The 20,864-nt window shown below is 52.1% G+C and overlaps 5 protein-coding genes across 5 annotated transcripts; 3 read left to right on the forward strand and 2 right to left on the reverse strand.

The window, feature by feature from the left end:
- Positions 1-1,001: 1,001 nt before the first annotated feature.
- On the forward strand, positions 1,002-8,749 carry FIBRA_06450 (uncharacterized protein; the record flags this gene model as incomplete). Its single annotated transcript, XM_012328172.1, has 22 exons — positions 1,002-1,514; positions 1,570-1,587; positions 1,649-1,672; positions 1,730-1,843; positions 1,896-1,945; positions 2,010-2,189; positions 2,239-2,772; positions 2,826-3,695; positions 3,751-3,769; positions 3,822-3,879; positions 3,928-4,736; positions 4,801-4,852; positions 4,908-4,936; positions 4,985-5,177; positions 5,226-5,367; positions 5,417-5,564; positions 5,624-5,851; positions 5,899-6,015; positions 6,068-6,217; positions 6,935-7,098; positions 7,157-7,226; positions 7,307-8,749. 22 exons carry the CDS (start codon positions 1,002-1,004, stop codon positions 8,747-8,749), a joined length of 5,925 nt encoding a protein of 1,974 aa, XP_012183562.1.
- Positions 8,750-10,560: 1,811 nt separating this feature from the next.
- On the reverse strand, positions 10,561-12,486 carry FIBRA_06451 (uncharacterized protein; the record flags this gene model as incomplete). The annotated part of the gene is made up of 6 exons (XM_012328173.1): positions 10,561-10,575; positions 10,633-11,674; positions 11,879-12,088; positions 12,144-12,331; positions 12,383-12,426; positions 12,480-12,486. 6 exons carry the CDS (start codon positions 12,484-12,486, stop codon positions 10,561-10,563), a joined length of 1,506 nt encoding a protein of 501 aa, XP_012183563.1.
- A 323-nt stretch (positions 12,487-12,809) lies between these two features.
- Positions 12,810-14,009, reverse strand: FIBRA_06452 (uncharacterized protein; the record flags this gene model as incomplete). Its single annotated transcript, XM_012328174.1, has 4 exons — positions 12,810-13,466; positions 13,517-13,753; positions 13,812-13,944; positions 13,996-14,009. The coding sequence occupies 4 exons, from the start codon at positions 14,007-14,009 to the stop codon at positions 12,810-12,812; spliced, it is 1,041 nt and encodes a 346-aa protein (XP_012183564.1).
- Positions 14,010-14,511: 502 nt separating this feature from the next.
- FIBRA_06453 (uncharacterized protein) lies at positions 14,512-16,082 on the forward strand (the record flags this gene model as incomplete). Its single annotated transcript, XM_012328175.1, has 6 exons — positions 14,512-14,555; positions 14,649-14,732; positions 14,794-14,915; positions 14,975-15,060; positions 15,119-15,896; positions 15,961-16,082. 6 exons carry the CDS (start codon positions 14,512-14,514, stop codon positions 16,080-16,082), a joined length of 1,236 nt encoding a protein of 411 aa, XP_012183565.1.
- Positions 16,083-18,350: 2,268 nt separating this feature from the next.
- On the forward strand, positions 18,351-18,800 carry FIBRA_06454 (uncharacterized protein; the record flags this gene model as incomplete). Its single annotated transcript, XM_012328176.1, has 1 exon — positions 18,351-18,800. One exon carries the CDS (start codon positions 18,351-18,353, stop codon positions 18,798-18,800), a length of 450 nt encoding a protein of 149 aa, XP_012183566.1.
- Between the last annotated feature and the right edge of the window lie 2,064 nt (positions 18,801-20,864).

Consider the following 20,864-nt stretch of genomic DNA (forward strand, 5'->3'; position numbering starts at 1 on the left):
GCGACTCTTTACTCCAATATGCTTTCGGTCTCGCTTTATAGACGGATTGTCAATCCGCGACAGGCATGAATGTCATCTCAATTTCCTCAAGCAATTAGATGTACATATACATAGACACGCTATGGAGCACTGTGATGAACAGAATCGGGCATGATCTCCTGTTGTTCATTTGAAGCCTACATTCTCACAGCACGGTACTCTCTGTGAACATCGACTGTTTGACTAGAGATTTCTTATATCAACCATATTTCTAAAAATCCTAGTTCCTGTCGTTCTATCTTTTTCTCAAATTGTCAGTTGAACTCGGCCAGCACCCTTGATCCGCTGAAGGAGCGTCTCAGGAATAAATACCGATATTCGTGGTCGGAGTGACGGAGTAAGAGTCGGAGAGGCACGGCAATCTCATGCTGTGCCGCGGAGTCCCAAATATTGGTGAAACTAATCTCCGACATCATGACTAGTCCAGGTCTCTCCTCCAGCAGCGCAACCTGGTGCTGACCTACGCGTCCATTTCAGTCATAAATGTGAGGCATATCTCGTTCGCTTTGGCATATTTAACACTGATGTGGCTCAGGGATTTTAGCATCACATTGACTGCCTCTAGATCTCGGTCTGTGATAGCGGATTTCCGGGTGTGCGTACGCAGCAGCTTCCTGTGTTCCAGTCTTTTGTATGGAACACTCGAAATTCCTGTGTTCTAAGCGGCAACACCGGATGTCTTCTATATACTGTACAGGTGCTCCGTGTATCATGTCCAGACCCATGTTGCTGTAAATGAAAGCTAGACCGCCGTAAGCTGTCAAATTTGGTCACGCATGGCCTACAACGGTACTGCAGCGTGTGCAGAGGCGATGCTGCCCATGTTGGCGTCTGTGGGGGTCCCCATCGATAACCGCAACAGAGCAGTAAGCAGTCCATGTTCACACGGGGGCGCGTCCCGTTCGTCTCTTCCTCCCACCACCTCCTATTCTCCCATCCATATAGCAAGAAACTGCGCAACGATGTCACGGCGGACTCCTCAAGTCTGCAATGCGTTCGCTTCTGTAGGCCGCTGTAGATTCGGCGATCGTTGCAAGTTCGCCCACCAGTTGGGCCAACCAGCAGGTTCGACCTCGTCTCCAGTTCGGGCTCAAGCACCTACGCCTTCTCAACGTCCAAAACCTGGTCCAGCTCCTGGTGTTCCCCCTCGTGTATGCAATTTATTCTGGACATCAGGCAGCTGTGCACGAGGATTCGATTGCTCATTCAAACACGAGCGAAAGCCGGTCGCCCCTGAAAGTCAGGAAGCGCCCGTGGTTGGAAATGAACAAGAGGAAATACAAGATTTTTTCTCCGCAGAAGGCCTTGCTGTGAGCAACGGCTCTGTTCGGGAGGAGCGCAATACTCTCACCCCGAGCGAAGCCCATAACCATATCAAGGCTTTCTTGGGAGACAACTACGCATTTGATGGCGCTTCCAGAGTACAGGGATTCGTCAGAATTTTGGCCAGCATAAATGACCGTAACAAGTCCTGGGTACGTGTATGCTTGATTGTTTCTTGAAGACATAGCTTATCATTGTAACTCTCAGAATTCTGACAATGCGCAGGTGAGCTCTTTCAGTAGTCACGACGTGAAACTAGATGCCGAGGTTGACCCACCCTATGTAGGCCTTCCTTGACATGATAGTCAATGTAATATTGTTCTCAGTGATCTTTGACTATGTCACTGATGAATTTTTTCCTTTGCAGGGAAATGGGGTCATACGGATTGGAGATGTTCTCCGATTCGAGCCTGTTCACTCCAGTATTGGGACGAATAAGGGCATATTGTCATTTCAACGGGGCTACTTTCCTGTTTTCGAGGTATGAGAAATGCTACTACGAGGGTATGCGTTGTGTTAACATCTTAGCTCAGTATTTTGCGTCCAATCTAGTTCTTAAGAGCACCTTACATAAAAACATCAAGTACGTACTTTGAAGTCCATGCATCGCTCAGCTCGCAATTTTGACTGTCCATTCGTTCTGTCAGTCATCTTTATACGGTCCTTGAGAACAACTATGACACCATTCATGCTGTGATAGAGAACTGTATTGGTAGCATGATTGACGCTAAGTCTTGGAAGGATCCAACTCCCGGATTGATCCCCTCCCTCCAGAACAGTCTTGATGGCGTTGTCGTGTTCAAGACTCTGTCGACCGTTTTGCATCAGTAATACTACCCATTGATACCTATATTCAGTGTACTGATTCAATTCTAGATTCCTCAACCGGTTCAAGGACGCAGTGCGGAATCACCCAGATACCATACGACTGGTCGGAAAACTAGTAGTGTGGTTCGAAAGCTGGGCATCTGATGTGACAGCGGTCCCTCCCTGCTTCAATGATCCGATAACCATGTCTCCGGAGAATGTTCGCTCATTGACCATCCGCCAGCTTCGGGATGAGATCGTGCGGCTTGAGTCTATTGTCGAGCGCGAGTCAGAAACTCTGGAGGGACGCCGGCGTCTTGTGTCTAAGCCAGCACTTACTATTGCCGAGAGGAGACAAGCACTCCTTTCACAGCTTGCGCAGACATATGATCCTCCAGGAATTCTACGTGACGAGGGACCGCGGCACGACAACGACCATGTGGACATTTCCGCCATACGGCTTGCTCCCACTCATGATGAACTTCTCTGTGCTGTTCCGCCATATTTGCCTGTATTCCTTCCAGACGCGCCCCATCATCTACCTGTTGACTCTATGGAACGGCATCTTGACATCCAGTTCCGATTACTTAGAGAAGAACTCATGTACGGGCTCAGCACAGCTTTTCCGGAATATGTACTGACCAGCATTTTTGCAGCGCAACTATACGCTCTTCTGTGGCAGCTATTCACGGTGACCTCGCGATCATGTGGCAAAAATCTAAGATGGCTAGAGAGCCGACGAAGCTTGAGGAGCTGCTGAATAGTAAAGGCGGAGCGTACAGGACAAGCGGATTTGATTCCGTTTTCTTCCAAATCTACACTGGCGCCCGTTTCTCCCCTGTTCGTGCCGAGCGGCGTGACCTCACTGTTGGCCTGGTTCTTGATGCACCAAATCACCGCACTGCAAGGGACTCGGACGCAAAAAAGCGTTACGAGTATTGGTCCAATAGTAAGCGGCTACAAGGCGGTAGCCTCGTTGCGCTTGTGCTTGTATCTCACAAGACGTTACGAGCGTACCTTGGTGTCATTTCTTCTTTCAGCGAAGATATTGCTGAATCATCCAAAGCCAATGCAGAAGAGATACAAGTGCGCATGTCATTTTTCGATGCCGAGATTGAATTTATGGCACTACGTCGCGAACGAATCTCTGTCGACGACTCAACCTTTGCGTTTCTCATCGACAACAGTGTTATGTACGAAGCCGTCCGCCATTTCCTCCAGAAACTGCAGACCACAGAACCTACGGAGATTCCATTTAGCCGGTACATATCTCATAGCGGGTTGCTGGAAAACATTGAATTGCGCCCACCTCAATATGCAACAGCCCCACGTTTTGAATTTAATTTGAACTGTCTCAATGCTGGTCGCGAGCTTGGCCGTGCTGGGCGGATCCAGCCACTCAACATCAATCGCGCTGGAGCCGTCGATATCGCGCGTCGTGAACTCCTTGAGCTAAGCACGCTGGATCCCAGTCAGATCAATGCAGTTCTCGACACATTTACTCGAGAGGTGTCTTTGATTCAAGGGTGAGTAGTTTGCGTCAAAGACTTAATGAGTTGGAGGACTTACTATTCATATTAGACCTCCCGGTACTGGAAAAGTCAGTGAAAAATATTGTTCGGATGTAGACTGTACTCAATGTCATCGAGCAGAGTTTTACTGCGAAGGAAATTTTGCGCGTGCTGTTCGCAAGCGGAATTAGGCCGATAGGTGCGTTGTGCCTTACGTGAAGCGTTACATCCTTACAATGGAGCGTAGTCTTGATCGCATACACAAACCATGCGTTGGATCATATGCTGACTTCGGTTCTCGACGCAAAAATTACTGAGAAGCTGGTGCGTCTCGGCTCCCGCTCGTCGGACGAACGCATCGGACAGTACACGTTGGACAAGCTGGAACACGTGGCTGGAGGTACATCAATGCTGGATCGACCTATCAAGCGACAATATGCCATTATGAAGAAGCTGGAAGAGGATATGGCGAAGGTTATGACGTCTATTCAACTGCCAGATATCTCCTGGGAGCAGATCGAAAACTTCCTTGACATTCATTATCCAGAACACGCTGAAAGTATCCTTACTCCGCCCTACTGGGTTAATGCACTCTACGAGAGAGCGCGCATTGAGGAGGAGGAGAACGGCGAGTGGACCACCACCGGTAAGAAACAATCCAATCCCAATATAACACGCACTCTGTACGGGTTTTGGCGAGACGGAGAGGATATAAAGTATATACAACCTCAGGTGCGTAATCTGACGAAGAAGAAGAAACGTCTCCAACAGACACAATTACCGGAAGCCATCGTGGACCCTGCTGTTGCTGAATTCTTCGCATCTCTTGGTTTTGGTGATGAAAGGCCCCCGGTTCCTGTCTCTACGCGTCCCATTCAAGCGCTACTCCAAGCCTGCGCGGTTTGGTCTATGTCCCTGGAGGAGCGGACGCGCCTTTCGAAGGAATGGGAACAAATTATACGTCAGCTTGCGTATAGCTCCAATTTGCAGCATTACGAAGGACTCCGTACTAGCTACCGGGACGCGTGCAAAGAATACAATGATATCAGAGATGAGGTGAGTAATATCAACTATCTGCACCCCCGATTCCTGATATAACTCGCGACCATCTCGGCATTAGACCCGTCGCCGTCTCCTCAGTCAATCAGATTTAATTGGGTGTACGACTACTGGTGCGCTCTACTTCATATCAATTATGGCTCGAATTGATAACTCTGAGTTGTCCAGGCGCGGCCAAATTGACCTCGCTTCTGAGTGTGCGTATATGTACCACAAAGATTATTCTTATCTCATTGTGCGTGTAGAACATTTCGCCTCAAGTGTTGATGGTGGAGGAGGCTGGTCAGGTGTTGGAAGCGCACATTCTGACTTCACTTGTTCCTTCGGGTAATCCAGAATACGTCTTTTTTGTATCCGCAGGACTCACTTCCCTTGTAGTAAAACACTTGATTTGTATAGGTGATCCTCAACAATTACGCCCCACACTGGCAACATTTGGTGCGATAGTGCTCTCTTTAAAACAGCTGATTTTAATGTGTCATGTAGCATTGTCCATGGATAGCGAGCGAGGAAAGCAGCTATTCAAGTTTGACAGATCAATGATGGAGCGATTAGCGGAAAGCGGCTTGCCCATGTCGCAAATCAACGTACAGCGCAGAATGAGACCCTCTATCTCACACTTCATTCGGTGAGTGATGTCACTTCTCTCAACGCCCAAACTATAAATTGTATATTAGTGAAATCCTATACCCCAAACTTGAGGATAACGAGGCTGTCCTCGTCTACCCACCTGTGGTCGGTATGCAAAAAGATGTTTACTTCTTCAATCACACGCACAAAGAGAATGGATCCGACGACTCTGTATCAAAATACAATGACTTTGAGGTTTGTTTTGTCCTCCAATGTTTTGAACAGAATCTCAGATAATTAATTGATTATTTCAGGTAGAAATGATCCGTGATCTTGTCCTCTATTTCTTGCGACAGGGGATCTACAACGGGGCTGGAGATATTGCAGTTTTGTGTGCTTACCTTGGCCAATTGCAGAAAGTTAGAGCAGCTCTTCGCGATCTGAAGATTGCCGTTTCTGTTGACGAAAGGGACCAAGAGCAACTTGCACGACAAGGTGTTGATGAGGACGTTGGATTTGAAGAAGTTATTGTTGCGAAACACGTCAGATGATCTCGAACGTCTTGCTTCTTAGACTAACGATATTGTAGATTCGTCTCGGAACTGTCGACATCTTCCAAGGACAAGAGGCCAAAATTGTGATCGTGTCACTCGTTCGAAATTCGGGCACGTTCGAAACTGGAACTGCATCCATTGGGTTTTTGAAGGTGCGCGATCAACTTCACAAAGCATCCCAGGTAAATCAACAATATGGACCAGAGTTCGAATCGGATCAATGTTGCCTTATCTCGAGCCAAGCATGGCCTATACATCCTGGGAAATGCAGCGAATCTCCGGAGGAACTCAACCTGGTCTACCATTTTGGACGAAATGGAAGCTCGAGAACAGATTGGGCATGGCCTTCCGATAGTTTGTCCGCGCCACCCTGACCAGAAACAGATTATTACAAAGGCAGGGGAGCTCAGCCGTCTGTCACCGGGAGGTGGCTGCCTACTGCCATGCGAATTCCGTCTATCGTGTGGCCATAAATGCCCATCCGCGGTGCGCATAGGTCTCCGCTGCACCAAATTGACCCTAATACTCTTGTATATTGCGTAGTGTCATGCGGCGGTAGACAATCATCGCACCACGAAGTGCAATGAGCCTTGCGGCCGCACACCATGCCCTCGCAGTCACCCTTGCTCTCGCCGTTGCTATGCGGATTGCGGTCAATGCGAATTTCCTATATATAATGTTGCGCTGCCGTGCGGACACATCAAGAAGAGAGTGGCGTGGTGAGTTGAATGTGTAGCTCCTGGTGCTCAGTGGCCTTATGAGCTGTTGCCAGTCATATGCTTGAAAGACTCAAGGACGTCAAGTGCGACGAGAAAGTCATGAAGCAGCTTCCGCAATGCGAACATCAGGCGCTAGCCCCTTGCCATAAAAATCCCAATTCAATTGTATGCAAGGAAATTTGTGGCAGAGCACTAGCGTGCTGTTCTAAAACATGTAAATCATCATGTTCAGACTGTCAACGCGCCTCTGCTGGTGAACTAGCTAGCAAGTCCGAATCCAAGATCACACGCGATACCCATATTCCCCATCCCTGTGACCGACTTCTCTACTGTCAGCATCCGTGCAACTTAGACTGCTCTCAAGACCATCACTGCAATTCTGAATGCAAGGCTACCTGTCGTCAGCGTTGCGTCCATTTTGAATGCCCCAACACTTGCTCTCAACCCTGCTCTCCGTGTATGGAACCATGTGTATGGACTTGCGCACACTATACATGTCCGGTCGTGTGCGGATCGGTGAGCGTCATCATACTCAGGTCTTTAAGATTCTCACTTACAGGTTATGAACTGAAAGATCTGTTCGAGGCTTCCATGCGACGAACCATGTACATATCAACTGCAGTGTGGCCATCCTTGCCCCTCAGGTATGTGAACTCCATGACAGTAGCCGACATTGCCGTTTACGTGTGTCACGTCAGTGTGCGGGGAGCCATGCGCAATGCAGACTTGCGTAGTCTGTCTTGCCGATGACAAGAAAGCAGATATTGTCGATTTTATAATGCAGCGATCCTTGGCCGATATTGATCTCTCGTCAAATGACACGAGTGAGCGCCTGATCACTCTGGAATGCGGGCACATTTTCACAGTAGAGACGTTGGATGGACATTGCGGGATGGCCACCTACTACGATATCGACATGATGGGACGATTCACATCTACGAAAGCACCACCTATCAATTATCAGACGCCACCCACTTGCCCTACTTGCAGGGGACCGATTGCCGCATTGCGGTACGGACGTGTTACGAAGAGGGCAACACTTGATATTTTGGAGCAGAATGTTGCGAGTAGCATGTCGCGTGCTCTAGAGGACACGTCACCTGCTATGGAACGTATTTCTTCAACGATCAAGGACTATCAAGAGTCAGCGAAGGCAATACCCAGCTGTGTCGATGCAGACTTGGAGTGTGCTACACGATCGGCGGAAGGGAAATCTAACGAGCCTCTTGACCCGGCCCTTTTTGGAGCTGGCGCCATGCAAACTGTTCACGGTTTCGCCAGAGAAGAGGCGTATCAGTGGTACAAGATTGTCAAACAGCTCGTGGTGACTTATCGATCAGTCGTGAAGGTTGCGAACACCCGGGGGGCTCATGTCAAAGCGTACGAAGCTGCGCTGACGACGTTGTACCATTTAGAGCTAGAGGAGATCGCGAAGGATCCTACACGTATGACTGACACCCCCGAACCGGTCGCATTTGATGCAGTGAATATCAAGATTGGACAACCGCCACACAAGGCCGATACGCGGTTTCAGATCGACGCGTACCTCTTGTCCCTCGAGCTGCGCTTCATGCTGGCACAAATAGGTACGAGTCGCATCGAGGGTCTCCGCCTAACGTCCGAGGACGAAAAGGTGATGCAACATCGTCAATTGTGGGTCACCTTTGTAGACTTCATACTTGCTTCGTGCACCGCCGATGCACAAAAGGCTCTTCTGATGGCTCAAAGGTCATCCGCTTCACGCCAAGCCGCTCGGTCAATGCTCTATATCCTGCGTTCGCAGTTTGAACTGTTCCGCACTCAACTCATAGAGGAGCGCGCTGAGTTGCATAGAATGGCAAACCTGACGGAAGTAACGAGACAGGCTTTAGCGAATAAGATAACGGAGCAGAAGACCCAGATGTTAAACTTTGTCGAGAAGGCAGAAAGGGAGTACATCCGCAGTCGCCCTTCATCGACGCTACGGGCTCTAGTAGCAGAACGCAAATGGTTCCATGAAACCTGTCGCCACAAGGTGCATCGATGGAGGGACGACTGCGATGAACTAACCAAGTTTGTACTCAACGACAAGATTTATCTTCCTCTCTCATTACAGGAACGTGAAGATATAGTCAAGGCCTTCAAATTTTGTGAGAGCTTTCTCCATTTCACTGCGAATATTCAGTGACATCTGTGCCCATGATTTTCTTTTAGCCCATAGAGGGCATTTCTACAACTGTGAAAACGGGCATACATTTGTCATTACCGAGGTCTGTCCCCGATATGAGATATAGCGGGAGTTTGGTTCTAATGCCAAATGTTACCAGTGTGGTGGTGCGATGCAAGCAGCACGATGTCCAGAATGCAATGCCCCAATTGGTGGGAGTAATCATACGTTGCATGGGTCAAACACACGAGCTGCAGAATTCGAGGAGATAGCGGGCAGGCAGGGATCCGCTGCGGCCCCCTGGCCTTGGGCAAGAGGAGCTTAAGAGGGAGGGGCCCCCGACCTGCTTTTGACAGTGTTGCATTTTGTGTGAAATGACTGTTGGCGAAGCTTTGCTTTTTAGAATTCAACCTCTAGTCTGAGTACTAACGAGCTTATTCGGACCCTTCATGCGTGTGGATTGACTTGGCTCCAACTTAGTTCTCGCCACTCGTTTCCTTCAGTAAGTACATAGTAGTGCAGAACTCTGAACGTCGAACGTCTTGCTACTCTACTCATCCTGCTCGTGTTGCAGTACTTAATCTTATATAAATGAGATTAGACTTGCAGACGATCTACCCTTGTGCTGGCAATTGATACGGAGAGCGCTCAGTAAACCCAACAGGCTGAGCTGATTCAGTCTGCCAACGGCCGTCCTCCGCCTCAGTGTGCAGCAAATTGGACATATTGCCAGCATGACACATGTTCAACATCTGCAGTGCAGAAACCATAGCCCTAGGGAGCAAGATGCAGTGCAACTCATCCACCACAGCCAACCCCTTGAGATTGCCTCATCGCGAGCATTTCATCTAGTCTATCCGAAGCTTTACAAAACAGGTAGGTCATGTCGGAGAAGAAACAATATGACATACTGAACATTCTACTTCTGGTTCTGTGCTCTGCACCTAGGACTTCCTGGCAGCGCGTCCAACAGAGTTCTGTCAAGTGAGCAGGAATATGTATCTTTTTAGTAGCTGCTGTCCATCGGTACCTTTTATGCTGACAGGTGTAAAGACAATAGCGCAGGAGTACAAGAGGTTAGAAAATTTCGCCACGGCGTTCGGTACTGTCATGACCAGTAAAACTAGGTTCCGCAACATGATTGTATTCCCTTGGGATATGTTCGGCGGATCAATGAATCATCATGACAGAAATTCACCGAGAAAGTGTCACCTATGTATGCACCGTGACGTGAATCCTTAGCGAAGTGCTCTTGTTCCCCGAAATGATTTCAACCAAAATACGCAATCGCTTCTGTTCTTCGGCGAACCATTTGATGCTTTACCTTACAACCCTAACTCACTTCAAATCCAACAGGAAGTCTGCAAACATCAGCAACACATCAATGATACATTGCTATTGATTTTCTTGTGCTTTTACTATCAGACACGTAGGCCTACCGCCGACACAACATTAGACATGCCTCAACGATCTGTAGCGCTTCAGCGGCAGACTGTACAAGGCCCACTAGAGCAACCCAAATGAACGCATATGGCAATGAAAGGATTGTCCAAGATTTAACGCAGCTGTGAAAACAAATGTAGCGTACGTCGATGAAAACATAAGAGAAATAGATGAGAGGATAATCTAAGGTGCGATGCGCAGTTGAGTGGCAAAATCACTGTCAGCGCGTAGAAACTGTAGGTAGCAATCACTCGCGGAGCGAAAGCAATCAAACATAAATAGCAAGTGGAGAGATTGCAAATTTTCAGGGTACGATGGTCCAGTGCCACAATATCGGACGTCACCGCCGATAGTTGCGTAACGAAAGTGGCCAGGAAACTTACTAATGATCACTCATTGGCAACCTAAAGTATACACTAAGTTGACTCGGCCTATACCAAACGAGCCGCAGGACCACGTACCTTCAGCACTCTGCGGCCGCCATTGAACCCATAATCGTCCTCGTCGCGCAGACTCATACGATTCTCCTCTGGGCTGTGAGGTGCTCCGCCACCAAGCTCAGCCCCATGCTCGTCCGCAGAATTTTCCGGCGAGCTGAAGGTAGCTCCGAGAAGACTAGTCTCCCCAGGTTGTGCCGCTGAGCCGAACGGATTTGGTAGACTCTCTGTTGAATTCGACGTAGGGTCGCCAAAGGAGACGGGTCGGGCGCCAGGCTGCCCCTGGGTAGCAGAGGGATATGCGCCATACTGCTGGTGAGTGGCAGCGGATGTGCTATATTCAGATCCAGAGCTCATGAGCGTGTTCGCACCCAAGCTCCTGTTCCGTGCGAGGGTATCTTGGGGTCCTGAAGACGCGATTGGAGAAGGTCCGCGCGCGAGTCCAGCGGCAGCCCCGCCCGCCCCACCCGCAATCCCCGCCGCAGCGAGGAGGTCGCTATTGCTGTTGACGCCTGAAGATGCCATCGCGGCACCGTATTGATTCTGAGGCGCACCGTACGCCCCAAGAGGAGGGGATCCATCCTGGTAGGCGTTTGGCACGGAAACCGGCGTTGGAGCAGTATACGGGTTGAAGGTATTCGTATGACCTAAGCTTCGCGCACGATTCACACCCGCACCTATACCCGCCGCACCTGCTGCAGAGTAAGGATCACCTGCTGCACCAGCAGAGAAGTATGGATCAAATGGCGGGAGCTCGCTCATGTTGTAGCTTTCACCTGGCTGCATAGGAGGTTGACTGAATGTACCATGACTAGCGGTATCGGAGTAGCCACCACGTTCTGCGAAGTCCTGGTTACGATCGTCACGATAGCCATAGTCATCATCGGTAAAGTCCGGGGCGTGAGTGTTGGCAGCAGCCTCTGCGGCGGCTTCAGCAGCGTCCCGATCGAACTTCCTAGCGCGACGCCTACGAACAGCCCCAGTAATAATGGCTATGAGAACAACTAGAGCGACCACACCGACGACAGTGAAAACACCAGCAACATCGCCCTTGTTGTTCCAGAACCTGTTATGAAATATCAGCACAGAGCTTCGGTTCGGCGAAGAGGCGGGAATCCCGAAGGGGAAGCGCTCGATGGGGCAGATGACACAGAAGCCGGTGAGAAATTTAAAAGGACTGTATATGCTTGTTCACTTTCGCTTCGTCCGTGGAAATGTGTAATCATACGGAAAATACAGAGGTCTCAGCGATAGCAAAATAAGGACTCACGAAGATCCGGTGCTTGCATCACTGTTAGCACTCGTTGTGGGATACACAGCAACGGTCGAGGTATAGGTCACGATCTGCCCATCGGAGGTCGATTGCGATGTGTAGGTAGTGAGCGAAGATGACGAATAGGACGTCGTCGTGGGAGAAGACGTTGTGGTTGTAGCTGTATTAGTGGTCGAAGTTGTCGGTGAAGTCGTTTGACTTGTAGTACTGGAGGGCGAGGTTGTAGATGAAGTGGTTGTTGATGTCGTCGAACTCGTCGAACTGGAAGTCGAGGAAGAGGTCGACGTCGACGTCGACGTCGACGTGGAGGTCTGCGAGGTAGTGGAGGAGCTGGAAGTAGAAGAGCTCGAGGTCGTCGTCGATGTCGACGACGAGGACGATGTCGTCGAAGATGTTGACGTCTGAGAAGTCTCCGAGCTCGTCGTCGGAGACGAGGTGGACGGGGCGATGCTAGAGCTAGAGGCTTTACTATAGCCAGAGAATTGTTAACCATTATCGCACTGATTGATGAGGGAGCGCGTACTTGGGCTCAAGTTTAGTTAAAACTACAAAGAGGGTGTTTAGCATAAGATAACGACCAGGCCTCTCTGGAACATACACGACATGGCTGATTACCAACAATTATAAGTCAGAAAGGAGCGTGGGGTGAGGACAAGTGATCAGATAGAGGACCTCAGGCGCGGCGTCAAATGCGAGCTCGACTGCGGAGAGGAAGCAATCAAAAGCGAGCTTGACACGATGGACGGCGACAAGGGAGGCGTCGACGATAGACCCGAGTCTGACAACGCAGAGAGCTTCACAATTGCGGACGGGAAAATTGTTATGTAAGCACACAGCATATAATTATAAAGCCGCCGAAATCCGAAAGTCGGTGTAGTGCAAGAGAAGAGGACATGGGCGTAATAATAACACTATTCTTACTGACAATCTACTCCCCCTTCCTCCGCTTCCTTCTCCGAGACTGGGCAGCCTCCTCGTCCCCACTTTCGTCGTCAGAGTCGTCGCTCTCCTCTTGCCCACCCTTCAGGCCTTTCATCTTTCTCGTCTGCAGCCGTCCCAAGTCCTGCTTCGCGACATGAATTCGTCCGCGCACGTCACCCATCTCATCGACCTCGATGTTCTTGCGCTTCTTGCCCAAGCCCTTCTCCACATCCTGCTTCCGCAGTTTCGGCCGTTTCATCGCTTGCTTCAATATCTCGGGATCGGGCTCGGTATTCCGCCGCAAGACAAGATCAAGTGAGGGCCCCATCGGCGTGAGTTCGACTCGTGGCGTCCGTGTTCCTGACGCAAGTAGTCGTATTGTATATGCACGCACGTGGACTTTGGGAAGTGAGCTCTCTGCTCCTTCCGAAGCCTTGGATGCCGATCCTTGCAAATTGTCTGCCGTGGAGTTCATAGATGCGGGTGTTGGTGCTAAAGACACGCTGATGACATGTTCCAAGCCTGCCAGACAAATCGAGTCCAGAACTTCTCCGCTGAAGAAATCCATCAGCATTGATTTGAGCTGAATGAATCGCGGGTGGGTGTCAAACAACTCGGACGCAAAATGCATGAGTGGTTTATGGCCCGGTGTTGCCTTCGGTGTCTGTTGCTCACTGAGCTTCCGAACTAATGCAGGACAGTTATCGTACGGACCTTCAATTCGTTCATGCTAACCCAATTTTCTACTCCGAGCTCGCACATGTCCAGGACGCGATTGTCATACATGCGAACAAGCACCATACCGTCTGGACGTTTCTTAGTAGTTTGGCCCACCACAAATAGACTTGCATCGTTCTTCTGCGCCCAGAATTCAAGCGAAGAAGCATCTTCGAACGGTCGCACGGCATTTTTCTTCGAAAACGAGATAGCGTTCGGTCGTTTGAGCGCCATCTAAGAGTTAGAAAATAAGCACGAGATACCTCGAGTTATGGACATATAGCACACGTACGAGTTCCTTCATGACACCCGTTACCTTTTCTCCAGAATGTGTGCCCTTCACAAAAATTGCCGTCCGAGGATCCTCGACCTCTTTCGGTTCACGTGCCTGCAGCACCCTCTTCGACCGAGCATTTTTTGGCTTTCTGCGGTGATGAGATCAGATCCTTCCCAATGTGACGTGAATAGACACTCACATTGTCCGTAACATCCGGGCTGCGAGCGAAGTGGCTGATGCAAAAGTGAATTGCAAGCGGGCGTCTACGCAGACGGAGGAGGGGAGGAGTCATGTGATCATTTCTCAAAAGTATAGGATTCAGGAACTTGACGCAATGGTCCAGGACAACTCTTTGAATGTAAGAGTTGTCGTTCATCTTTCCGCTCGACCATCTGCTTATTCTTGTTACAACGGGGAACGCCAGACCTACAGTATCTGACCGTCACAATCACCCTGCAGCCTACTCAGACTCCCATAATTGTATAATATCTTGACCTTTCCGTCCAGGCAATGAAGGTGAGCTTATGACACGAGTCTACGAGTACAACTATGAAATTTCTTCAACAAGATTGCCATCGAAGGCTGCTGCCATGGCGCATTGGACGCTATTTACTCAGAAATCTCACGGCTTGAACAACAAAACGATTACAAAGTCGATCTCCTGCTCATATGTGGCGATTTCCAGGCCATCCGAAACGCGAGAGACCTCCAATGTATGGCTGTGCCGGATAAGTACCGCGAATTAGGTGGATTCTGCAAGTAGGTGGGCGCTTCGTCTACTGGCCGCTCCATCGACGACCGCCTAGTATCGACTGGAGCGTAGCTTGCTACTGACCGATCGTCTTCCTACAGGTATTATTCGGGGGAAAAGCGCGCACCTATTCTCACTATCGTGATTGGAGGCAATCATGAATCGTCAAATTACCTGTGGGAGTTGTGCGTCGCTACGGACCTGCAGCGACTTGCATTCTGCTCACCATATGTGCAAATGGATCAGGTATCACGGGGGATGGCTAGCGCCGAACATATATTTCCTCGGGCATGCAGGATGTGTACAAGTAAACGGCATTAGAATTGCAGGCGCATCTGGTATATTCAAATACCAAGATTTCCAACTTGGTGCGTAGGATCATGTTGCGCTGCTGTCAAGGTACAGCAGTTTGACTTTCCGTATGCAGGTCATTGGGAACGGTTGCCGTACAACCATGGATCGATGAGGAGCATCTACCATATCCGCGAGTTCAACGTCCGCAGGTTGTCCTTGGTAAGATAACTGCAGCTCGCATTAGAGCTTTCGAACTTTGCTTACGATGAGTTTGCAGCTCTCCTCGCCCACCGTTTTTCTATCGCACGATTGGCCTAGATCCATCGAGCAGTATGGCAATCTACGCGATTTGTTACGGCGAAAACCATACTTCCGCGAGGACATTCAAAAGGGCTCCCTCGGCTCACCACCCCTCATGGGCTTGATGAAGACACTGCAACCTGATTGGTGGTTTTCTGCTCATCTACATTGTCGTTTTGAGGCCAATGTAAGACACGGTGCTCAACCACAAGACAACAGACAAGCAGAGCCAACAACGGCGGAGGGGACAAACCCGGATGAAATCACGATTGAAGACGATGACACCGAAGATACGAAAGCAGCTGAAGCGGAACCCCCTCATTTGAGTCAAGAGAAGGCCAATACAGATGTCGAGGCTGAAGGAGAAGCATCCGCTTCGCTACCTCCGAAGAATACTAAATTCATTGCGCTAGACAAATGCTTACCAAAACGACAATTTCTTGAAGTAATCGATGTTCCAGAATCACCTATGCTATCGAATCTCCGTCCAGACGAAAGAAACCATCTCCCTGTTTTGAGCTTCGATCCCGAATGGCTTGCTATCACTCGTGCCTTCCATCCATATATGCCACTCAACCGACTACAAATGTCTTACCCTGCAGAGACGGAAGCGAGGAAAGCAGTCGAGAAGGAACTGGAATGGGTCAGACGCCATGTGCTCCCCGAGTCAGGGATTAAAAAAGTGGACGATTGCCAAACATTTATTACGAGCGCTCCACCTCCGGGTTCGGAAGGCGCTAGCCGAAAGCAACAACGTGAGTGTCCATGACGCTGTGTTGTACGCGCCCGCCTGTCCATCTTGCTCATTGAATTATGCAGCTCCACACTATCCCAATCCGCAAACAGCAGCCTTCTGCTCCATGCTGGAGATCGATAACAAAATTGATCCATCTTCCGCGGGAACGCAGCACACGACGCTACCTCACCCTCCTCAGGCTTGATCTCCGCCGACGACAGCGGTCATACCGTTCTGCGGTTGGGGACAGTGTACGCGACATCATTGATCCCTTGAGCAGACGATGACACGTTCGCATTGATTCGACATGCCCTTCGCGTTGGTGCGTGACAAGGGGATTGGCTGGGCACTGACGGAAGGTCGGGACGGCTGAGGGTGCCGGAATGCATCTTGCCCATCTTGCAGAAGTTGGCGACTTCGTCGTGGTATTCGTAATTTCGTAAAAGCCTTCCCCGCTTGCCCTTGTATAGCGATCCGTTGTATCCGCAAACGTCTCGACAGCAACCAGTCAGATCAGTCAGCGCGTGCCACTCTGTGTTGTCCAGGGCGGTTGCGCTGCAGTAATTGCCAAATTGCCTGCGAGTTGCCATCTCACCGGAACCGTGAGGCGCTTGTCAGATTATTCGGGGTAATTACGTTCAGGTTTGCGCGGCTGACCTCATTCCGGTGCTGTAGTCCTGCTTATGAATTGGCAAATAGGTTGGATAGGCCATCTGGGATAATCATTGCTAATGACATTGTTAGCGATGTCGACTCGCTAGTATGGGCAGGAGAGCATGAGAAAAGGGGTTTATTTGTCTTTGTCGTTCGTCAGTAAACGACATTGGAAGATACTTAGTAGCTTCGGACGCTGGAGCTGCTGTTCATCTGCAGAGACGCATCGGGGAAGTAGGCATATGCATTCGTTGAAGAACACACGAAGGCTGTCATTGCTCTGAAGATGTGACCGGCCTGAGATGTTATCGCAAGTTCTCCAATCGCCGAGGTCAGTCTTCTTGTTCACAATGGGATGGCATCAGCATTACCTGAACGGCGTAGCGGCCACGGTCACTTACAGAGCACCCCGAACGTCACAGCCGACTGCCGGCCAACGGTTCGAATATGCTGCCGAAGCACCAGAGGCGTGTTCGACGCACTGAACAAGCGTGCACCCCGTTTTCACACCGCATCACCGTCTGCACTGACCTCATACGTATGCGGGCGAGGCTCGTTGTCATCCCCGCTTTTCGACGTGTCCAATCCCGGACGACCTCCTGTCGCGAAGCTCGCGCAGTGTTCCAGTGTTTCGTGTCCTCCTCCCACAGGTATCGACCGCGTTCCCTCCGCATGTGCTCTGCGGATAACGAGAGCAGACCACGATCTGTCAAGAACGTACCCTTCTGCCGGCACTCACCTGCATCATGTGGACGCGCTCGCTCCTCTGGGTGGGGATGACTGTTCACGCACGAGTACAAGAAGGTGCGTAGGTTCGCTGCGCCCGTGTTCACCGGTGGGCCGGGAGGGGAGAGTACAAGGCGAGCCCACACGTGCCGGGGAGGCCTCCCGGGGAGGATTCCTAATTATTCCAGCGAGCTTAGATAGCTGATATCCGCGGGGCGCGCGCGCGTTGGTGACAGCCGATGGTCTCCGTGTCCTAAAGCAAAGGATACCCCGTCGGAAAGAGCCGCAGGGCCATCCCGCCTGCCACGTCCTCTGGCGCGCGGACTTTTTCGTCTTGGAATTTCTGCATTTTCTTCGGCGACAGGACAGGCTGCCCAACCGAAAGCAGCCCAGAGATATGATCCGCGCGCATTCCGCGGTCCAGTCGCACCAGTCACAGAGAGATGCTGCTAGAATAAGCAGGTGTTGTAGTCCACGAGAAGATTCGACGAGCGAGATCGCCTGGACGGTCGGATGCAGGCAGTGTATAGGTGAGTCGCTGTGTGTGTCTGGAGTCGTATGTCGCTGACAGACGGTGCACGAGCATCTGCATCTGAATGTCTGCTACCCATCGTCTCCGGTAATTTTAGACTCTCCATCCCGAAGAATGTACGAGTCTACGCTGGGGTTCCAATACCGAGAATCGGGTATTTCGGCCGCTAGAACGACTGTCGACTGTCTACCCCATGTCCCACTGCGTCAAGGCCGTCCGTAGATGCATGCTGCACGTCGCGTATAGAGACCCTGGATGGCTGTCGACGAGCAAGCGCCAGCAGCTGTCTCTCGAGCTACCTGTCCGCTACGCTGTCCTCTGTCTACTGGTTCTGTGTGCGCCTCCCTGTGTCTAGATGGCGGCTATCTTGCTGCCGCAGCTGTCTGCCTCAGACGACTCGGTCTTAAATCATCTGGTCCTCTGGCATCCTCGGCAGACAGAATGGTAGGACGCGCGCTCATCACGAAGGGTGCCATCCACAGCGCGTGCTAATCTGGAACCGGCTGACGCTGGCTTTGAGCCTCTCTGATTGGCAACTAGGCTGGACTCGACGGACGCGCTATGCTGACCGACTGCGGCGAAAACTGGACGCCTCTTGGTCGCATCGCCTCCGATAGATACAACACCATGCGGCAGAGCCTATCTGACAGGCCATCACGGCAGCCTCCCGCCTCCTGCCCGTCGATGGAGGCTGGAAAATCTTTCGTGGAAGGAGGAAAAAAAACGCTCTCTAGCTCCGTGCGCAGACAGACCCGCGCTACGACCATGTGGGTTGTGACCCGTGCGCACTCCATCGCAAGGCTGGCAGGGACTCGCCAAGGACCGGATAGTGCAGACAGCAAGCACCATTTTCTGCGTCTCGGCCGTTCGACTCCCGGGACGGTTGCCCAGTCGCGCCGCACGGGGGCTAATGAAGACGAGCGTCCGCGAGGTGCCGGTACGTACAATCTCTATGCCAATGCAGATCTTCGCCGGCCTGGTCTCCTGCAGGGAGGGCCGGGCGACGTCTAGAACGCGTGTGTGTGCGCGCGCGATCTGGTCGCTCGCTCTGCGCTCCGAGCCAAGGGCGTGGCGGGGTCTCTCAGCGGCCTTGTATTTTGCACCTGCGCGCGCGTGGACAGGTTACGAGAAGGCGAGAAGAGAAGCGGGTTTTTTTTGTGCACAGGCAGCTCCGGGGGCGGTACTGCTGCCGCTCCACGTTCATGTGAAAGCTGATGGAGGACGGATGGCAATTTTATATGCGATGCGGGCGCGGCAGCTTTCGGGCAGGCTCTCGAGTCTCGACTGCTGGCTGTGTGCGGCCGGGCTGGGTCTGCCCAGAGGAGCGCGAGGATGAGGACGGGGCGGTGCGCGGCGGTCGGGCTGCGATTGGCTGGTGTTCGTGTTCCTACTCTGCCACCGGCGACAGCGCAGCGGCGCTGCTGTGCCGGCCGTGCGCCGGCCCGGCGTGCTCGCGGGCGCGGGTAGCACGCAAAGTTGGGTATTACGTAATATATATATGCCGCCGGCGCGTGGCCGACGCGTGTGCTGTTCGCCGGAGGCTATCTTGAGCTTGAGGGCTGCCAGGGCCAGGCCCGGCGCCGCGTGGCACGACGTCGATCTAGGCGGTTATCTGGCGCATTTTACCCGTTTCGGTAGCTTATCCGTGCGGGCCAAGGATGGCCCGCGGTGGCTGCGCGAGGTTCGAGCCGCGTGGTGGATTCTGCTTTCGGGTTTCAGCTCGAGAGGCTGATTCAACGATTCCATTCAATGCGGAGGATAAGAATGCATGCCGCAAACCAAAGAAGAAAAAAAAGAGACGTGGATTGGAAGGTGTTGTGCTATGCTAGGGTCAGATGACAGAGGATCAAGACGAAGTCATTTTTATCGCGTGAGAGCGAGTACCGCTGGTCTGAGAATGAAGTCACTAGGTGAGTGCGGCGCTCGATGGAGAGCCCTGATGATCAGCGCATCGGAGGCAGGGAGGGCTAACGGGTCTGGGGCTGGCAGCCTGCCGTAAGAGGAGCATGTTGTTGTCTTCTGGGGGTGACGAGAAGCAGCGCGGCGGGGGTGTTGTTGGATTGCATGGGCATGGGGCCGGGAGAGGTGGACGAGAGGAGCACATGACTGGGGGCATTGGGGAAGCACGTGAGAGAATCGTCCGTGGACGTCGGCATGGGCAGGATCATTGACCAGGGGGGCAGAAGGATGTGGAGGGAGACAGGCATGGCGGCTGTGCTGCGGGCGGTGGTGATGGGCCGGGCGTCTGAGACGTGTGCTAGCGACTCGCGTTTTGATGGAAAAGGGCGCAGTCGTCCGGGCGAAGTGGATGTGGGGAGACCGGGGCGCGGAGGGTCGCTTGGCAGCAGACCTTCCGCGACGCATCTCATCGAATCGATCAGGGCACGGGTGGGGATTTACAGGGGCAGGGCAGGAGGGCGTCCGCACCCGCAGGCAGACGCGGTGGCGAGCCGGATGGATTGGGCGGCACTGCGGAGGCCGACAGGGCACAGACATGTGCGACGATAAGGCGTCTGAGACTAGTGGGACGCCGCGCACCGCGCACCGGATAAAGCCATCAGCGGGACGGGGCGGGAACAAAGCGGGCTGCTGTCTGTTTGTGCAGGGCTGACAGCCTGAGGGCGTCGACGCTGGCTGACTGGGTGGAGGAGCACTGGGAAAGCCTCGGATGCCGCAGGGTCGGACGGGACGGGCAGCCGCGCCGGGGAACACGGGCCGGGGCCGAGAGCTGGAACGGAGGATAGGGCGCTGGGGGCGATAAGTAGGGGGGGGAGGGGGACATCGAGAACAAGAATGGCCAGAATCGGGAGTTTGGAGGAAGCTGGGAGATTGGAGAGAGCGAACCGGAGGCGGTGGAGGCTGGCGGATGCGGACGAGGCGAACAAGGCGAGGGAAGTGACAGATTGAAATGGATCAAAGTCGGGTCGGATCTCACGCGTCCTCCGGCCAAGGCCAGGCCTCGCCTGCGGGCATGCCGGCGTGGAAAGACGCGGAGGACGACGCCGGAGGATGAAGAGGGCCGCACTCTGAGAGAGGCCAGGTGGGAGTCTGACTCTCAGAGCCTGCCTGCCATGT

The sequence above is a fragment of the Fibroporia radiculosa genome, assembly GCF_000313525.1.
Source record: "Fibroporia radiculosa TFFH 294 genomic supercontigs, scaffold7279, whole genome shotgun sequence".
Classification (NCBI taxonomy): Eukaryota; Fungi; Basidiomycota; class Agaricomycetes; order Polyporales; family Fibroporiaceae; genus Fibroporia; species Fibroporia radiculosa.